This window comes from Coniosporium apollinis (genome assembly GCF_000281105.1).
Source record: "Coniosporium apollinis CBS 100218 chromosome Unknown supercont1.13, whole genome shotgun sequence".
Lineage (NCBI taxonomy): Eukaryota > Fungi > Ascomycota > Dothideomycetes > Coniosporium > Coniosporium apollinis.
Window position 1 is genome coordinate 393,338 of NW_006913275.1, and position 18,085 is coordinate 411,422.

The 18,085-nt window shown below is 54.4% G+C and overlaps 9 protein-coding genes across 9 annotated transcripts; 5 read left to right on the forward strand and 4 right to left on the reverse strand.

Moving 5' to 3' along the window:
* Positions 1-1,621: 1,621 nt before the first annotated feature.
* W97_03291 (uncharacterized protein) lies at positions 1,622-2,587 on the forward strand (the record flags this gene model as incomplete). Its single annotated transcript, XM_007781188.1, has 2 exons — positions 1,622-1,765; positions 1,823-2,587. The coding sequence occupies 2 exons, from the start codon at positions 1,622-1,624 to the stop codon at positions 2,585-2,587; spliced, it is 909 nt and encodes a 302-aa protein (XP_007779378.1).
* A 200-nt stretch (positions 2,588-2,787) lies between these two features.
* On the reverse strand, positions 2,788-3,351 carry W97_03292 (uncharacterized protein; the record flags this gene model as incomplete). The annotated part of the gene is made up of 1 exon (XM_007781189.1): positions 2,788-3,351. The coding sequence occupies one exon, from the start codon at positions 3,349-3,351 to the stop codon at positions 2,788-2,790; it is 564 nt and encodes a 187-aa protein (XP_007779379.1).
* Positions 3,352-4,440: 1,089 nt separating this feature from the next.
* W97_03293 (uncharacterized protein) lies at positions 4,441-5,477 on the reverse strand (the record flags this gene model as incomplete). Its single annotated transcript, XM_007781190.1, has 3 exons — positions 4,441-4,788; positions 4,880-5,400; positions 5,453-5,477. 3 exons carry the CDS (start codon positions 5,475-5,477, stop codon positions 4,441-4,443), a joined length of 894 nt encoding a protein of 297 aa, XP_007779380.1.
* A 387-nt stretch (positions 5,478-5,864) lies between these two features.
* W97_03294 (uncharacterized protein) lies at positions 5,865-6,742 on the reverse strand (the record flags this gene model as incomplete). Its single annotated transcript, XM_007781191.1, has 2 exons — positions 5,865-6,527; positions 6,575-6,742. 2 exons carry the CDS (start codon positions 6,740-6,742, stop codon positions 5,865-5,867), a joined length of 831 nt encoding a protein of 276 aa, XP_007779381.1.
* A 711-nt stretch (positions 6,743-7,453) lies between these two features.
* Positions 7,454-8,459, forward strand: W97_03295 (spermidine synthase; the record flags this gene model as incomplete). The annotated part of the gene is made up of 3 exons (XM_007781192.1): positions 7,454-7,608; positions 7,674-8,059; positions 8,182-8,459. The coding sequence occupies 3 exons, from the start codon at positions 7,454-7,456 to the stop codon at positions 8,457-8,459; spliced, it is 819 nt and encodes a 272-aa protein (XP_007779382.1).
* Positions 8,460-9,812: 1,353 nt separating this feature from the next.
* W97_03296 (uncharacterized protein) lies at positions 9,813-11,695 on the forward strand (the record flags this gene model as incomplete). Its single annotated transcript, XM_007781193.1, has 4 exons — positions 9,813-9,884; positions 10,397-10,673; positions 10,720-10,910; positions 10,976-11,695. 4 exons carry the CDS (start codon positions 9,813-9,815, stop codon positions 11,693-11,695), a joined length of 1,260 nt encoding a protein of 419 aa, XP_007779383.1.
* A 975-nt stretch (positions 11,696-12,670) lies between these two features.
* On the reverse strand, positions 12,671-14,151 carry W97_03297 (uncharacterized protein; the record flags this gene model as incomplete). The annotated part of the gene is made up of 3 exons (XM_007781194.1): positions 12,671-12,939; positions 12,995-13,764; positions 13,856-14,151. The coding sequence occupies 3 exons, from the start codon at positions 14,149-14,151 to the stop codon at positions 12,671-12,673; spliced, it is 1,335 nt and encodes a 444-aa protein (XP_007779384.1).
* Positions 14,152-15,027: 876 nt separating this feature from the next.
* W97_03298 (uncharacterized protein) lies at positions 15,028-16,241 on the forward strand (the record flags this gene model as incomplete). Its single annotated transcript, XM_007781195.1, has 3 exons — positions 15,028-15,086; positions 15,179-15,488; positions 15,561-16,241. 3 exons carry the CDS (start codon positions 15,028-15,030, stop codon positions 16,239-16,241), a joined length of 1,050 nt encoding a protein of 349 aa, XP_007779385.1.
* Positions 16,242-16,690: 449 nt separating this feature from the next.
* W97_03299 (uncharacterized protein) lies at positions 16,691-17,935 on the forward strand (the record flags this gene model as incomplete). Its single annotated transcript, XM_007781196.1, has 3 exons — positions 16,691-16,846; positions 16,899-17,480; positions 17,570-17,935. 3 exons carry the CDS (start codon positions 16,691-16,693, stop codon positions 17,933-17,935), a joined length of 1,104 nt encoding a protein of 367 aa, XP_007779386.1.
* Between the last annotated feature and the right edge of the window lie 150 nt (positions 17,936-18,085).

The following is an 18,085-nucleotide window of genomic DNA, read 5'->3' on the forward strand; positions in this document are numbered from 1 at the left end:
GCCTCGGCCTACCTCAGTTCTGGGGCAACTGAGCGACAGGAGGCCAAGCGGATCAGCATCTCTAAAGTCGACGGACTGATGTCATGCATACAAGGGGCCAGAACTTTACTCTTCGGGTAATGTTCATGGGACAGACAGGTTGAGCCGGACCACAAGTCGCGAATACGTTACTCTGCTCTTCCTTCACATGTACTCGCACAGTACCTGACCGAGACCGCTGGAGCCTCTTGCGAGGATGTCGTACCGGCGTCACTGAGCGGCTGGCTACATTAACGGTAACTGCCACTACGCCTCTGTCCAACCACCAAGCGTGTCCGTTACGAGTGGCACCAGAATGGCTGAGGCGGCGGCTGTGGCAGCTCGTACTAGTACATCCCATGGGGTGATTGTATGATCTGCATGGTCGCTTTGCGCGACGATTGAGTGACCACCGCGATGGTCTAGTCTTGACTCACAAACACCTACCCAGGACCTAGAAACACCAACATGGAGCGTGTCTGCTTCCGCGCTCCTGCTCTTATTGGTACAAACGGAGGAGTGTTCCCTTCAGGGACCTACCGTTTTGCCGTACGCGAATGCCTTCAGCAGATAGCATACGCGCTGCTGTTTCCCATGGCAAGAGGCCAGCTCTTACGAAACGATAATCTAATTGTCGAAGGGAAGAGCTCAGATCACATCAAGCCCTAGTAGCGCCCTTAATCCTACAGCAGGCGTGCGCCAGCCCGCTCCACGACCGGAGAAGCAGACTTGCAAACAGCCCAGAATTTCGGTTTTAGCTGCCGCACTTTAACCACTTTGCCGGGCTGGAACAGTGATCTACAGTGCGAAGACCGAGTTCGTCGTGACGTATCTTCCTGTTGATTACCTGAGTCAGTTGGTGCTCACAGGATGCCGAGGAAAGTGTCTGGTACAAGCAAGGCACAAGCCGATCAGATAGGAGCGAAAGATGGTACGTTTTTTCTACATGACAATTCGGTTGAACTATGCATTTTTGGTTTTGATCATCATAGGAAGGCCGGGATATGATAAGGTGAAATAGGGATAGACGAACCTTTAGAGTTTTGATCTGGTAGGTGATCGGCTGTGTGTGACGTCGGTGTACCTGACGATCCATGTAGCGGACTTGTTTCTGGCGACTCAGTGCACCCGCCGATCAAAGCAAAGTCCGCACGAACGAACCCACAAAGCGATTCCAAAACCGACAGGCGGGTCTTTTCCCGGCTCAACACAAATGTCCGGAAAAGTTCCACCGTTCTGGATGGTCGATCAGGGCGGCTTTGAGCTAAGTCAACGGTTTTGAGTTTCGACCGTCGGGCTGGGTTGGACGATCAACGCGACCGGACCTCCAGTTGATAGCAGACGGCCAGGCCTTGAGTGGTACGGAAGAGGACCCCGAGGGAGTCCAGTCCTAGCCGCATCATCTCCGTTCACGCCAGGACGTGAGAGGATGGAAGAGGAAGAGGAAGAGGAAGAGGAAGAGGGGCCTCGACAGCTGGGGATTTTTGAAGGTCTCGCCTAAGCGGGCTCTTGCACGTGACTGATCTCCCGCCTTTCCGCAACTTAAGGTGTGCGGCTCAAGCAACGTCACCGCGAAGACCGCTCCATTTCCACAGCAGCCAACATGTCGGTGCCAGACTCCGGAAGCCAAGATGTCACGGTGATCAACCTAAGGCGCCTACTATCGCGCCTCGAACAGACACTTTTGTCACCAGATGCCGATCCATATCTCAGGAAGTCCTTGCCTGAGCGGACGAGAGTCGGCGCTGTAGGTAATCAGCAAGAACCAAGGCACTCTCGCAGGCTTCAAACTGATGCGTCCCAGAACCTCGATTACGCGCGCTCCCTTCTCCTCCGCCTTGAGCACGATAGTGCAAACATAAAGATCCAGTCCCGCAAGCAAGCACTGCAAACCGAACTCCAACAGAAGCGTGACCTCATAAAACAGCTGAACCAGCGCCTTCAAGAGCTCGCCCAGCTCGACGACGACTCAATAGACGAGGACTCAGACTTTTCAGAAGCCGACGATGCTGCGCCGTCCTACGCTCCCGCCCAGAATGTCTCCAGCTCCATAGACACAGAACACGCTGCCGCGCCAGGCAATCCTGCGCTGCAGCAAGCTGCTGTCAACGTCACATCCATGCTACGCTCTCGATTTCCGAAGCCCGACGATCCTCCTCAGGATACCGGGGCATCTACCAGCAGCTCTCTCTTCCCGGCACAACCCAAGAATACAGCCAATGGTGCGGATACCGACCTCAAAGAGCGAGAAACTCTACTCTCGCACGACCGTAATGAGCAAGAAGTGCTTACCGAGTCTTTGCTCCAAATGACACAGGCGCTAAAACAGCAGGCGGTAGAGACTGGATCGTTCTTGGAGATAGAAGATAAGGAGGTCGTAGCCGGTGCGACGTCAGGCCTGGAGAAGAATGCTTCAGGCCTGGAGGCAGCATCGACTAGGATGGGGGCTTTAAGGCGTATGACGGAAGGGAGGGGCTTGTGGGGGCGCCTGATGATGTACGCGTGGATCGCTGGGTTGTGGCTTCTGGCTTTTATCGTTGTTTTTATCCTGCCGAAGCTAAGGTTCTGAAAGATATTTGAGGAGACACGATCAGTACGCAGAGCAATCTTTTTGGTAGATACCTACGGGGTGTATCGGCTTATCATCGGCATGTTCTACTCAATAAGTCGGTGACATAACAAACTTGGAGCAGGAGAGGTGAGTAAGTACGAAAGTTCGAGGGGTTTGAGCTCATATCAAGAGCCTAGCGATGGGTAGTAGCAAGTCACCTAGGCAGAATCGCCGGTAGAATTTATGTCCAAATAATGTCGTAAACCGGTCGAGAAATCAAGTAACGACGAATCGCAATCCGAGTCACCCTCTTTCTCAACTTCCAAACCATCATCTTGCACACTGGACCTCTTCAGCATTCCCGGATCTCTCATCCCCAACCTCATCTTTATACCGCTCCCCATGCTCGTCCCCCACACTCCCCCCTTCCCCCTCTCTAACACCAAGTCACACACATCATGAACCCAATTCACACGCCAGAGCCAAAAGAACACTATCCCCGCTACCGCAGTAGAAAGCCATGCCAGGGCAGTGGCCGCGACTCCAATATGTGCGTCGGCCCCGTCCAGCACCGCTTTCTTCATTACACGCGCAGTGGCGATGGACGCAGCAAGCTGCCAAACCACAGCGACGCCCATCAGCAGCGCCGCGCCGCCCGCTGCCAGCACAGCGACGAGTCTCAGCCCCCGTGACGGAGACCGACGGATGTGCAATTCCTCGCCCGTGTACGCGTCTTGTTCCTCGTGCCAGTCGGGGAACGCGTTCACGGCTCCCAAGGCCATGATTGAGAGGACGATGGAAACGAGCCTGTGATCTATGCTGAGTATTTACTAGCAGAAAAGGACCGGTGTCGGGGTGGTGCCAAACGCACATCGGACTTGGGAAGACGATGTTGTTTCTAAATGCTTCCTGTGTCTTTAGGAGGGTTTGGGGATCCTAGTATGCGCCGAGGAGCAAAGCTAGGCTGTGGGCGTCCTTCGAGCATTGCCAACTGCCAACTACTGTCAGATTGACGGGCGCAGAGACCGAAGTAGCCGGCATGGACTACTAGGGTCGGGCCTCCATTGGGGTCTGGAAGAGGCGGTAATAGCAATCAGTATCGGATTCTAAGAACGAGGGCGGGCTAAATCCTTACCTGAGTCACGGTACGAGAGAGATAAGAGATAGATGCTCGGCAACGAGCGGGCGCAACCGCCGTAAGCAGCGAGTATGAGACTTGTATATCAGATAGTTTGTTCAGATAAAGGTAAAATTTAGAAGCGCAGGAGGCTGCCCTCGGCCGCTATGCAAACAATCTTAACCTACCTGAGAACAGGATCCCAACCGCTATCGAAATCATAATCATGTGCTCAGTCTCAACTAGATTTAGCAGAAAGGACCGGAACCGACGGACGAGAAATCTTTTGAGAGCTGGCTTGAGCCAACAATCAGGTGATAACATATCATTCAACATGGAGCGTCCGAAAGGTATCAATTTTTATGGTGCAAGAGATGCCTGAGAAGTGAAGAGGGGTATGATCCAATATGAGCAATACATGGGACATGGTTGACTGAAATACATGGAACGAGGCTTGAGCGGTACAAGTTTGACAGCACGAGTTTGACAGCTCCTAACGGATGCTCGCATGACGGTACTAACTTCGGTTTCGTGCAGGCTAAGTCCTCGATGGAACGAGGAATACTAGTGTATGTTTTCGCACAGATCTATCCAGCTGTGACCTAAGCAAGACACCGCTTAGCACGGCACCGCTTGATACAGGATGCAACCACCCTGAACTACAACACCTCTATAGCTTTTCTCCTCCATGCATGCCCGTACTTACTCCCAACGCCAGGCACCATTTAGAAACCGCAGGTCCTTATTCTCCAGTTCATGGCTCAAACTTGGGGTTATACTTCGCACACGCCGCATCAAACGCCTGCTTCTTCGCCGCAATATCCTCCAGCATCTGATGCTTCGGCGCAACGCTCTCCAGCTGACTCCTATGCTCCGCCGTATCATTCCCCATAATTGTGCTCAACACAATCGTATTAGCCAGAACATCCGCATTATCTGCATCTAGATCCCTCGCCTGCTGCAGCGCCGCCTCGGCCTCCGGCAGCCGTCCAAGATGAATTTCCGAGACCGCCTGGCCCACCAGCGCCTGCACCGATTGCGTCGCCGACGCCTGTGCTAGCTCTTCGAACACGTAGTAGGCTTGTTGGTACTTCTCGCCGCCCTGTTCCAGCATTTTCAGCACCGTCCCCTATACCATTCCCCACCCCCTCGCCCTTCCCACTCACTCAACCTCTTAGGAGCGACCAACATACCTCTCTCAACCCCACCCAGCTCTCTACCAAATTCACCACCAGCGCATCCTGCGCCCACCCCCTCGCATTCTTCGCCTCCTTGGCCGCGAGATCAACCCTGTTCTGCTGCAGATGTATCTGCACGACCAGCGCGACCGCATCAAGCGAGCCCTGGTGTTTCGCCAGCAGCGCCAGCGCCTCGTCGTACGCGCCCGCGTTGGCGAGCACAGTCCCGCAGCAGAGCTGCACCGTCAGATTGTCGCCGTGCTTTTCCGCGAGGTTTCTAGCTGAGGAGACCGCGGCGTCGCCGTTGCTGGGGTCTTTGAGGTAGGAGGCTAGCGTGTGGAGGGCGGCGAGGTCGGGGTTGTTGGGTTGGTTCTTGGTTTCGGAGAGGACTTGGTTGTACTGGCCTAGTGCGATTTTTGCGCGGAGTTTGAGGATTCGGGCGGGCAGGGTGTTGGAGGAGGAGAAGGAGGTGGTGTCGAAGTCGAGGACTTTTTGGTATTGGCCTTGGTGGTAGGCGTTGTGGATGTTGACGAGTTCTAGGGCGGGGTTAGTATCTTGGGGGGCTGATGGAGGGGAGAGTGGAGGTACCTCCTTCCGCTGAGTACGGATCCATGGCTGAAGTAATCGTGTGCTTGCGACCCGTGTGCTGGAATGCCTTGCTCTCAGGCCAGAATGGCGGACGGGCAGTCGAAGCTCAAGCTGTGGGGACAAGGGGGGCTCTCTGGTAAAGAGTGTCCCTTCACTAGACACAACAGTAGATCCGAGGATGCCGTGGACTACCTTGCGATTCTTGACGCAAATTGGGGCCGATCGTAGTAGTAAATGTTCGTCAATGGTCGTCTCAAAGTTGTCCTGTGGAAACACCACCTGTTCGCGAGGTGGGATGTCTCGAAGTCACGTGAGAGGATTCCTTCTCTCTTGCAGCATCCAAAAGGTGCACTCAAGATACACTGCTGATATTACAGATTCCGGAAAGGCAGTGAACATTAAGCCTCGGTGTCTATTGTCTTGTAACAGTAAATCTCAACCGCCGTGTCCCTTCCAGGTTCCAACCAGGCCCGCTCGCGGCAAAGCCTTTAGCATCAGGCTCAGCCATCTCAACCTCGACCTTCCACTTGCTATCCGTGGCGCTACCAACTTGATTCCACAGCTGCTGGAGGCTCTCTTCGTTGTGCCTATACATGGTCCCTTCCCTGTGAGGGAACTCCCCTGGTGCAACGTTCCCCACCTGCCTACCCAAAACCAGGCTTCCCTTCTGTGGCTTCAGGAGCCTGACTATACGGATAGACGCCTCCTTTTGCTGCGGCCAGTTGAACAGATGAAAGAACGACGCCGCGTGGACAATGTCAATCTGCCCATCCAGCTTGCTCAACCCACTCTCCTCGTCAAAGACGTCAGCCTCGATGAACTGAGTCCCTAGCCTGTCCTTGTCAAGAAACAACTCGTAGCCCAGGTCCCAGAACTCGTGTTGGAGGTCCGAAGCATAAATACTCTCAGCCGGCGCGCCGTCAAACACCAGCTTGCGAACGTCCTGACCGAAGCAGCACCCAATATCCAGGAGCTTCTGTCCGTCCTTTACGCGCTGCAGGATCTCGGGGTATTGCGGAGCGGAACTGATGCTGAGATCGAGAAATCTGAATTGGCCGATGCATGGGTAAGGGAACTGCACACGTTCAGCTACGGCTCAGAGGTGCAGGAGGGGAGGCCTACGATATCCCAAGCGCGCTCTCTGACTTCCAGTATGTGTGCAACAACATGGTCTGGAGCAATACCGCTGTACTCCTCGAGAAGCTTTCGCGCCTGCTCGGAGACATTCTCGAGCTCCTTGGTGTACCAGGGGACGTCCTTGTCGCGGGTGCCGACCTCTTTGCCTTCCATAGCTTCTGGCTGTGTTTGTGTAGGACGAGAGAAGGAAGAAGGACGGAAGGGCGCCTTTCTGAAAGGCTGACTTACTGCGGTCCACCAGGCTACCTTAAATGTTTACGACGACGTCACGGCGTTCTTTAAGCGCCGGCACTCGGGGTGCAAACTTACCGTGCTCAGCCCCTCAAGGCATTGCTCTGGTCATATGGAGTGCAAACCGACCAAGTGCTCATGAAGCCTAATACTGTCCAGATGGATATCCAGAGGCCTCTGTGGGTATGGATGCGAGGTTGAGACGAGATGAATGAGCTGCAGGCACTCGTTCGACAGGCCGTGTTTGCCAGCCCTGTCGGCCACAGCCGGCGCTTGCGTGGGATGCATGGTGGGGCATGACGGCACGAAAATTCCCAAAACCGCTGTTGAAAACTTTCACATCAAGACGCTTGCACGCTTCTTCCAGGCTTCTTAAACGAATCCATACCTCATCTTCAAAGTCCTCCAAGTGTACTGTCCGCCAATTCACAAGTAGTTCCGCTTGTGAGCGCTACATCAGGATCAAAATGAGCGAAATCGAGCACCCCACTATCAAAGGTATAGTACCGCATTTCGCGATGCAATTTTGAATTGCCCGTCCGCCTGTTGATAGGAGTCCGTTCCACAACACTGTTAGAACTGTTCATTGGCTAATAAGCTGTCGCAGATGGCTGGTTCCGCGAGATCTCCGACATGTGGCCCGGCCAAGCCATGACTCTCAAGGTCAACCAAGTAATCCACCACGAGAAGAGCAAGTACCAAGACGTCCTCATCTTCGAGTCCAGCGACTATGGAATGGTGCTGGTGCTGGACAATGTTATACAATGTACGGAGAGGGACGAGTTCTCGTACGTCAAACCTACCCACAAGCACCGAATCAGAGGACGACAGCTAATGACAAGTCCCCCAACAGCTACCAGGAGATGATCACCCACCTCGCCATGAACGCCCACCCCAACCCGGAGAACGTCCTCGTCATCGGCGGCGGCGACGGCGGCGTCCTGCGCGAAGTCGTCAAGCACTCGTGCGTCAAGAAAGCGATCCTCTGCGACATCGACGAGGCCGTGATCCGGCTCTCCAAGAAGTACCTGCCGGGCATGAGCGTAGGCTTCCAGCACCCGGCCGTCGAGACCGTTGTTGGAGATGGCTTCAAGTTCCTCGCGGACCGCAAGAACGAGTTCGATGTCATCATCACGGACAGCAGCGATCCGGAGGGCCCGGCGGAGAGCCTGTTCCAGAAACCCTACTTTGAGCTGCTGAACGGGGCGCTCAAGGATGGTGGTGTCATCACCACGCAAGGTTGTAAGCCCTCTTCCTTACCTGGCACTTGTGGGCTTTCGCTGCTGCGTTTGTCACTGCGTTTTCGTGAGCAATGCAGATGATTCGAATGATGAAGCTGACTCTATTGCTTTTACTCACAGCGGAGAACCAGTGGCTCCACATGCCGCTCATTGCCCAGCTGAAGAAGTCGTGCAAGGAGGTGTTCCCGGTTGTCGAGTACGCCTACACAACCATTCCGACCTATCCATCGGGACAGATTGGCTTCATGGTCTGCTGCAAGGATGGGAGCCGTAATGTGAAGAAGCCGTTGAGATCCTGGTCGCAGGAAGAGGAGGAGAAGCTGTGCAAGTACTACAGCAAGGAGATCCACGAGGCCTCATTCGTATTGCCGAACTTCGCAAGGAAGGCGTTGCGGTAGAGGAGTGTTATGGCGGCGCGAGTTGTCCAGTTCATTACTACTAGAGTGCGAGAAACGAATACCCAGAAGGTCAAGAGGTCATTGGTCCATCTGTCGATGAGTGGTGATGGTTTTGCGTTACAATATGTTGGCTAATAGACCCAAGGCAGCACGTTTCTGTCCAGAGTCATAGACCTTTCATTCCAAGCTTCTCTATGATTTCTCCAAGCTTCTAACTGCCTAGCGATCACCCCCTCCAGCAGTACTCAAGAGCCATTGTCCGCATCTTCCAGTCATGAAAAGGCCAGTATTCTTCCCACGTGAGCTTGTCTTCTTCCAACTGCGCAACACATCCAATAATCTCCTCCTTATGCTGCCTCAGCAACCTCTTAGTCTCCTCATACTGTTCATACCCCGCACAACCCTTATGCGGCCAAAACTTCCCAAATGCTTCCCGCAAAATCTCCACAACCTGAATTCCGACATCCGCACCCTCAAGATCGGTTTCAATCTCCTCCCGCTGCGCTTCCGAGAAACTCACCGGGAAGGCAGGATTCACCCGCGCGCGCACGCCCGGAAGATCGGTCTATCGGACCTCAAGAGCGAGCACGTTACGCCGGAAGCGCGCCTCGCCGATCTCAAATAGGTTCCGAACCGTGCAAAGACTGTATAAGGCGCAGTCAATCTAAAAGGTCTCGTTCTTTGCATAACGTAGCTGCATTTCTTGGCGGAGCCTGAAAAACTTCGCTGCATCAAGGCGATTTAAATGAGGCAGTAGAGCACCACCTCCACAGTGCGCTTAAGGCCATATAAGACCGCAAAGTAGGGTGTTTATAATTAGGCTGTCGCAGAACTCTGCCACTTTTGTAATGCTCTGAGTTGTGCGCCTCGAGAGCTGACTGTAGGCACGAAGACGAACAACAACCAGGACCATCATGTTAGGCGCGCAGAGGAAGGCACGGTATGGTTGGTACTGGTAGAATCCGCGCAGGATACGGGCTCAGGACCAATTGCGTACTACAAGTCTAGCCTTCCAAAGTGCCCACTACACGCACTATGCTAGCCGGGCAAGTACAAGTCCCTAGCCTATAACGCCTATGCTACCCGTCGACGCTCAGCGCAATGAGGACGCGGTTTATAGATAAGATTAAGTATATTGGCTAAGAAAACGCTGCTAGAAATTTATAATACTATACTAAGACCTTACCCGCCATCTAAGCTAATCCAATATAGTCCGTTGGTCCTAGAGCCCCCTTAGTCCTGGTCGGTCGGTCTAGTGGTGCGCCCTTACTTGGTCGGATGGTCCGAAAGCCTTGGACTAGGACCGATCGTATATCTACCACCCTGTCCACAACCATAGTCATTTTCGGCAACATGGAGGGAAAGCCTCACTCCAGCCAAACGTATAACACCGCTGGACGGATGAGCTGGATGAAGCAAGACCTCGTGAGCTGTTCTAACGATTTCGAAGCTTCCTTCAAACAAAGACCAGCCATCCGAGCCCGTGGAGCATCCCTGCCGAGTAGAGGTGGGATTGGAAAGCCTCATGTGGGCGTGGTGGGAGCTGGTCTGGCAGGACTACGATGCGCAGAGGTGTTGATCGAGGCAGGTATCAAGGTAACCATTATTGAAGCACGGGATAGACTTGGAGGGCGTGTAAGTCATCACCAAGAACGAAGGAAGAGAAGAGGGCTGAGGCTTGTTGCAGGTTCATCAGAGCAATCTGCTTGGTCGGGCCGTAGACATGTAAGTGCACACTCTGGGATGGCATCCTTCTCGAGCTTCTTGCAGTCTTCACTGCTCAAGACTGTTTCATCGTTCTCAAAATCATCTTCCTAACATTACGCGAAGGGGCCCAAATTGGGTTCACGGAACGGACACAAACCCCATCGTGAAACTGGCTGAAGCAACGAACACCACACTTAGCTTGACCGGTGACACTACTCTATGATCCACAGGGTCTGCCGATAAACAAAGAGAAAGCGGCTGCTGGTTTCGACCTGGTCTGGAGCATAATTTCCGACGCCTTCAAGCACAGCAACGAGAACTGCGCGAACATAGCCCCAAACGTGAGCTTGAAGGATCTCTTTCGAGAAAAGCTCGCAGAACGGTCTTTGAGTCATGACGACCGGAATCTCGTCTTACAGCTGGCGGAGATGTGGGGCGCTTTCGTTGGTGATTCTTGGGAAAGACAGAGTCTCAAATGGTTCTGGCTGGAAGAATGTCTTGACGGAGGTAAGCTATGACCGAAGCAGCCTTCAACGATACTAACACTTCCTAGAAAACCTCTTCATCGCGGATACTCACCACGCAATACTCCAACGTATGGCTAAGAGCGCTATGAGGGATGCCGATATCCATCTTTCTAAAACGGCAACGAGCATAGAGGACCGCAAGGGAAAGGACAAAGATCCGAGGGTACTTATCAGGACCGAGCACTGCGACTTCGAGTTCGATGAAGTGGTCGTCACCGTCCCGCTCGGATGTCTAAAGCGCAACGCTCCCACTTTCTCTCCTCCGCTTCCTCCAAGGATTAGCGAGACGCCTCCTACAGCCGCTTGGAGAAGGTCTACATCGCCTTCCCCGTCGCCTTTTGGGATTCGCCGCTTCCAGGCGCTCCAAATGCAGACTCTACATCTCCAACCACATCCGCTTCGTTCCCAAGCTTCGCCCACTTTCTCCATCCGACTTACGTTCCTGACCAGCAGAAATCATGGACAGTGGAGCTCAACCTCCTCTCCTCAGCTGCCGTCTTCGGCAACCGCGCTCAACCCGTCCTTCTGTTCACCATATACGGCCCTTGTGCCACCCACGTAACGTCGCTCATCGCACCATTCTCGCTCGCGAGCACCCAATACTTCGACGTGCTAAATGACTTCTTCCGCCCGTACTACAGCCTGCTTCCCAACTACGTAGCCGACCATCCCGACTGCTTTCCAAGCGCCGTTCTTGCCACGAACTGGCAAAACGACGACCTAGCCGGAAACGGCTCCTACACAAATTTCCAAATCAGCAGCGAGGTTGGAAATGCGGAAGAGGAGGTTCTACTCGACGAAGACGTCCGAGAATTAAGGGCAGGGATGCCGGAGCATGGGATTTGGTTTGCAGGCGAACATACGGCGCCGTTCGTCGCGCTAGGCACGTCGACTGGTGCTTACTGGAGCGGGGAATCGGTGGGGATCAGGATTCTAGGCGCGAACGGGCTTCTTGCAAAATGTTCAAAGGACCCCAATCCAAACGCGGATGTTCTGCCCTGAAGTTTTTAGTCTGAGAACGAGTGGTTAATCCCTATCCTATTCGTCACATGCTCACTGTGGAATGATGAGAGAGCTTCGAACATACTCCTATCGCCACGCGGCCGCTGAGGACCTTGCCTCTTAGCTTATAGGTCTACCATTATAGGCTCCTAGGTACACTTCCCAAAGGTGTAATGTCAGCTTTTCCGTAGAACACCGCAAGATCGAAAATATTGTTATACCAGAAGATCGATGGATTAAGAAATTATTAGTTGGAGAGGTTACTACTAAAACCTAGCTGAGTCAGGTGATGCGACACATGCAGCAAACCCAGCCTGATTCAAAATCCTTGTTTGAACGGCTTGGTGGCAGGGGGCGGATGTATTCGGCGCGGGTTAAGCCGAAAATCTTATATAGCGAAGAGCAAGCGCGTTGCCTTTTTTTGTCGAAAATCCTGAAGCCGTGATGCGGCGTGATGAAGCCGCGGTGTGTTTTAAGATCGTCAATAAACGGACCCTTAGTCACAATGCTTGGCCTACTCGTGACTCGCTAAATTCAATACTCCAAGCCGCAATGCATCCTGGATCTGGATTGAATCTGCGGTTATCACAAGGGAGGAAGCGAGCCAGCATGGCAGGGGTAAGAATTGCGCTGAGATATGGCGCGATTACTGGGTTGCGGCAAAGCTCCGCATACATTTTGTATTTCTCTTAGCTGTGTGCCTCGAGGGCTGGCTTCATGCATAGGAATAGCACACCGTCATCGCAGGCGCGTAACAAAGGAGACGGCATGGTTGATACTGGTAGTATTCGCGCAGGAGACAGGCATAGTGCGTGTACTACAAATCTAGCCTCCCAAGGTGCCCGCTGCACGCACTGTGCTGGCCGGGCAAGTACAAGTCCCTGGCCTGTAACGCCTATGCTATCCGTCACGTGCTCTCAGCGAGACCATCCCGGACCAACATGCAAACAAACCAAAACATTAGATTCTATGTTACTACTCCTCGATGTCACTCTCATCGACCTCTTCTTCCGACTTCTTCCGCCTCTCCTCGTCCATCTCTCTATAAGTAGCCCAGCTGAGCACAAGGAAAGCGCCGATGATCAGAAGACCGCCGACCATGGCGGCGGGAGTTAGAGGCGAGTAGAGCGGTGGAGGTAGCAGCTGGTCTACTAACGCCACGATGAAGATGGTAAGGAGAGCGGCGACAGAGGAGAGGACCGGTGAGGTGAGGGATATGAGGACGAGGAAGGAGCCGGAGAAAGCTGGTACAGAAAGTTAGCATTACCACAAAACACCGACGGATGTATGACTACTCACTCGCATTAGCAAGGACACTAATCAACAGCATCCACGCCGCCTCCCCCCTGGGCCACTCAAAAGTCTCATACCCCAGCACATGCAGCACGGGCAGCGGAATCCACAGCACCAGCAGTGTGAAACACCCAATGCAGCTCCCGAACGTGTTCGCAAAGATCATGCCCCTGCCCGGACTACACCCCTCCGGCGGACACGCGACCTTCTTGTACAGCACCTCATAGAACCCATACAGCACGCTCCCAACCCCAATAACCATATTCCCCAAGGCCCTGTTCTTTGCTTCCCCGTCCGGCGCCTGTGGCCCGCCCGTGCCGCTGCCGGACTTGGAGCCGTGCTTCGGAACGGCCTTGTCGCCGTACGCGACGGTCAGGACGCCGGCTATCGCGACGGCGACGGCGAAGACTTTTGTCCCGCGCAGCTTCTCGTGCAGGAGCGGGATGGCGAAGGCGTAGGCGAAGAAGGCGGAGCAGTTGTAGATGGCTGTTAGGTCTGAGGCTGTCGTTAGGTCGACCGCGACGTACCAGGAGCCACCGGCGATGGTGAGCGCGCAGGTTACGAAGGCGGTCATCTTGAGCATGTAGGGGACGGGCGAGCTGGAGGATTGGCGGGGAGCCGGGTGTAGGGTTTTGTGCTCGACCATTAGCGCGGTTTGGCGGAGTATTTGGATGTGCCGCCGCCAGAAGGGCCGCCAGGGCATGTTCCACTTCTGGAGACGCAGGATGAGGAGTTGGGTCGGCCAGAGAAGGGACCAGGAGCCGTGGGTGAAGTACCTGAGAGACGTTGTGTTAGTATGAATTACTTGGTAGAGCAGGCGCACAACAGCAACCTGGGAGTTCTTCATCCGGCAGCACGCCAACTCACAGCATGCAGTATGCCTTGTTCCACCCCAGATTGTGCTGTATATACACCGCCGTCTCTGTCTGCACCGTGAAGCTGATCAGACTCAGCAGCAGGAATGCTCCGGCATATGTGTATCTTTTTCGCGTCGCTGACTTGGCTTCTAGATCTGGATCTCGCTCGCGGAAAGTAGATCGTCTGGTTAACAGGGGCGGTCGTGTCGGCGAGTCGTATCGTGGTTCTCCTTTGCTCGCTAGGAGAGGCTGCTGTGACCGGCCATCGTTAGGCCTGTGGTACGGCGGCCGTAGATCGGAAGGCATGTCTGTGTCGTCTTCCCCTCGATCTTCGTCCTGATAATCCTCGTCCCAAGCCTCGAAGCTGTTGTCGCTATCTTCCTCCTCTTTCTTCCCTGCCGGTCCTTGTTGGGGAGCCCGCTCGTCCCACTGGACCGAGCTAGGTAACGCAGTCAACGGTGAAGGACTCCGTGAAGGTTGCCTGGACGAAGCCGGGGTAAAGCGGACGGAAGAGTTGGTGGGCTCCGAGGAGGGAGAGCTGAGATGTATCTCTGGTGGATTTAGAGAGTGGCTGACTGCGGGATGTTGTGCAGATGGCGAGCGTTTTTGAGGCATGCAAGTGAGTGGTAGTGCTCGTAGGGCACACGCAGGGCTAAAAAGAGTGTCCTTGGGGGTCTGATAAGCGGGTCGTTTGACCTTTCTAGTGTACTTCTGGGGCCTGGCGCTGGAGGTTGAGATGCAATTCGCTGCAGACCGCTCGGCAGAAAGGCGCCTGAATTTCGGGCGGCCCTGGCGGATCGCTGGGGTGTCATCTGCAGAGCATCTCAACACCAAGCAAAACGACCGACACGCCGAGCACGCCTGCTGAGCATGAAATCAGAGGCCGCAGCGCGTATTCAACAGGAGAGACAGGGCGAATCAGCTGGAGATCGCATGTTTCAGATCATCTCTCCGGGTTGAAAGCTTGTCGCCGTTGTCTCCAGCCCACGTGCGGGGAGCCCCAGCTGGGGAGCACTTTCTGCCCCTCCAAGCCTGAAGATGCAACGCTTTGTTTGTAATCACTCGTGCCAATACGAGATCACGGCTTCTACAGGCGACGATATAAGCCTGTTAAGTCTCTCGGTACCCGTGATAAGCCTACTACCTAGGTACTAAGGTGTAGCCGTTGACCCTAACGCAAGCATGCCTCTCATCGCTCAGAACCCGAAGCCCAGAGTGATCCTGGGTCTCATGACCTTTGGGTGAGTCCAGCTTGGAGCTGCATTTGGTCTCCGCTATCACAAACCTGCGTGCTTCCTTGTTTGGAGCCAGTGATCCATACTGATTCTTGCAGACCTGACGAGGAGGCCGGTGCTCGTATCACAGACATCAAGGAATATGAGAAGATCCTTGACTACTTCCAGTCACAGGGCTACAATGAGGTTGACACCGCTCGCACCTACGTCAGTGGCAAGCAGGAGGCATTCACCAAGGAGGCTCGTTGGAAAGAGCGTGGCCTGACACTTGCTACTAAATGGTATCCTAAGGAGGCTGGCGCTCACAAGGCCGAGGTTATCACTGAGAAGCTCAACACGAGTTTGAAAGAGCTTGGGACAGACTGCGTAGATATCTTCTACTTGCATGCTGCTGATCGAAGCGTCCCAGTAAGTGTGCTCACCGAGCTCCTTAAGCTTAACGTAATTTCTCAACCACCACCAAACTCACATCCATCGTAGTTCACCGAAACCCTCGAAGCCGTGAACAACCTCCACAAGCAAGGCAAATTCGTACAACTCGGTCTCAGCAACTTCACCGCCTTCGAAGTCGCCGAAGTCGTCATCACCTGCAAAGAGCGCGGCTGGGTGCGCCCGACCATCTACCAAGCCATGTACAACGCCATCACGCGCTCCATCGAAGCCGAGCTCGTCCCCGCGTGCCGCCGTTACGGCCTCGACATTGTCGTCTACAACCCGCTGGCCGGCGGCATCTTCTCTGGGAAGTACAAGAGTACCGAGGCTCCGGCAGAGGGCCGGTATAGTGATCGTAGCGGAACGATGGGCTCGATGTACCGCGCGAGATACTTCAAGGACCAGACGTTTGAGGCGCTGAGGCTCATACAGCCGGTGGTGGAGAAGCACGACTTGACGCTACTGGAGACTGCGTTTCGGTGGCTGATGCATCACTCGGCGCTGAAGATCAAGGATGGTAACGATGGCACCATTATTGGGGTAAGCAGCTTCCAGCAGCTCGAGAACAACCTCAAGGAAGTTGAGAAGGGCCCCTTACCTGATGAGGTGGTCGAGGTGCTGGATGCGGCGTGGATGATTACGAAGGCTACGACGCCGAATTACTGGCATTTGGACCTGAAGTATACGTACGATACCCAGGAGGCGCTGTTTGGGCCGAGTTCCAAATAAAGCGAGGATGGATGCGCTCATTAGCGTAGAATTACAACGTGTAGTGCTAATCTGCGCGCTGCCTGAAGTCAAACAGCATTCGGATAGTTCCCGAGTGTTCGCATTCCTACGCGCGTATATGCTATTGTTGGAGCTCAAGCTTCGAGAATAGCCTTGCAAGGCTGCGAATGACCCGTGCGTTGCGTGCGTACCTCGCGGGCGGCGGAGCATGAAACATCGAAAGTCGATCTCCCGGAACTTCCTGGAACGCAATCTTCCCACCTTCTTCAGTACATATCACACATTAACATACACTCCTTTCCCGCTGCCGAGCGCCCCAATAAGGATTGTGTTCGAATTGAAGCGCCAAATCCACTTCTGGTGTCACATCTTCCTCTACGAAATCCCCTCACTGCGCCGATTGAGCCCTCAGCCCCCACGTCTGCCTGTAGTACTGTCTCCCGCGCAACATGTCCTACGGTGGGTACCAGCAGTATGGAGGCAATCCGTATGGGCAGACTGGGGAGAGCGGCTATGGTGGAGCCAATCCCTACGGCCAGACATCCCACGGCACCGGGCAGGGAAGCGGTTATGGCGCATCGAATCCATATGGTCAGGACGTTGAGGTTTGAAGCTCTTGACGGATTCTCATCAGTATCTCTAACTAACACCCACAAGCAAGGATACGGATCTTCTCCTCCCCCCTTGACTCAACGCGATTCGAACTACTCGCAGCCCTCGGACTACGATGCGCCGATGGGCGGGCCGACGGAACCTCTACCAAGTGCAGCACCACTGCCAAATCAAGGACCGCGTGAGATGCCCAACAGAGAGTTCTTGGCCAGGGTGGAAGGCTGCCAGCAGCGCATACGGGAGCTATCCAGCAACATCTCGAGCATAAGCGCCATGCACCAGCGCATGCTCTCCGAGACCGACAGCACATCCTCCTCACAACAGCTCGAGCACCTCGCCTCCCAGACGTCAATACTCAACACGCAGATCAGGGACGAGATCAAGAAGCTGGAGACGGACGCGGCGCGCAGTGGCGGCAATACGGTGAAGGACTCCCAAGTGCGGAACTTGAAGAAGTCTTTTCAGACTCAGCTCGAGGAATATCAGAGAGAGGAAGCGACGTACAGGCAGCGGTATCAGGAGCAGATCAAGAGGCAGTACAAGATCGTCAATCCGGACGCAACCGAGCAGGAGCTCAATCAGGCGGCGGCAGCGGACTGGGGCAATGAGGGTGTCTTCCAAACTGCGGTGAGTTATTTCTGACTTAGAGCTCGGGATTCGGCCCCGTCCGGCGGAGCATTGTCACGAACGCAAATACTGATCCACTTGCGATCCAGCTCAAAACCAACCGCAGCGGCCACGCCACAAGCGTTCTCGGCGCCGTCCGCGCCCGCCACAACGACATCCAGCAAATCGAGCGCACGCTCGAGGAGCTTAGCAAGCTCTTCATCCAGCTCAACGAGGCCGTCGTGCTGCAGGATGTGCCGATACAGCAGACCGAAGAAGCAACACAGCGTGTACATGACGACACGACCCAAGGCAACAAGCAATTGACCGAGGGCGTTAAGTCGGCGACGCGAGCGCGCAAGTTGAAGTGGTGGTGTTTGTTTATCGTTGTGCTTATTATTGCTATCATTGCGTTGGCGCTGGGATTGTATTTTGGGCTGAGGAATAGGAATAGTGGCGGCACCGCTGCGGCGTAATCGATTTATACGGTGCGCTTGGGGTCTGTACATTCACTCGGTGTTGTAGGGGCATACAGTCGCGCATGGGAGCTCAGCAGCTTGGAGATGTATCTGGTTGGATACCAAAGCTGATAGGTAGAGCACTGTCGATAGAGCGTTTGAACAGTA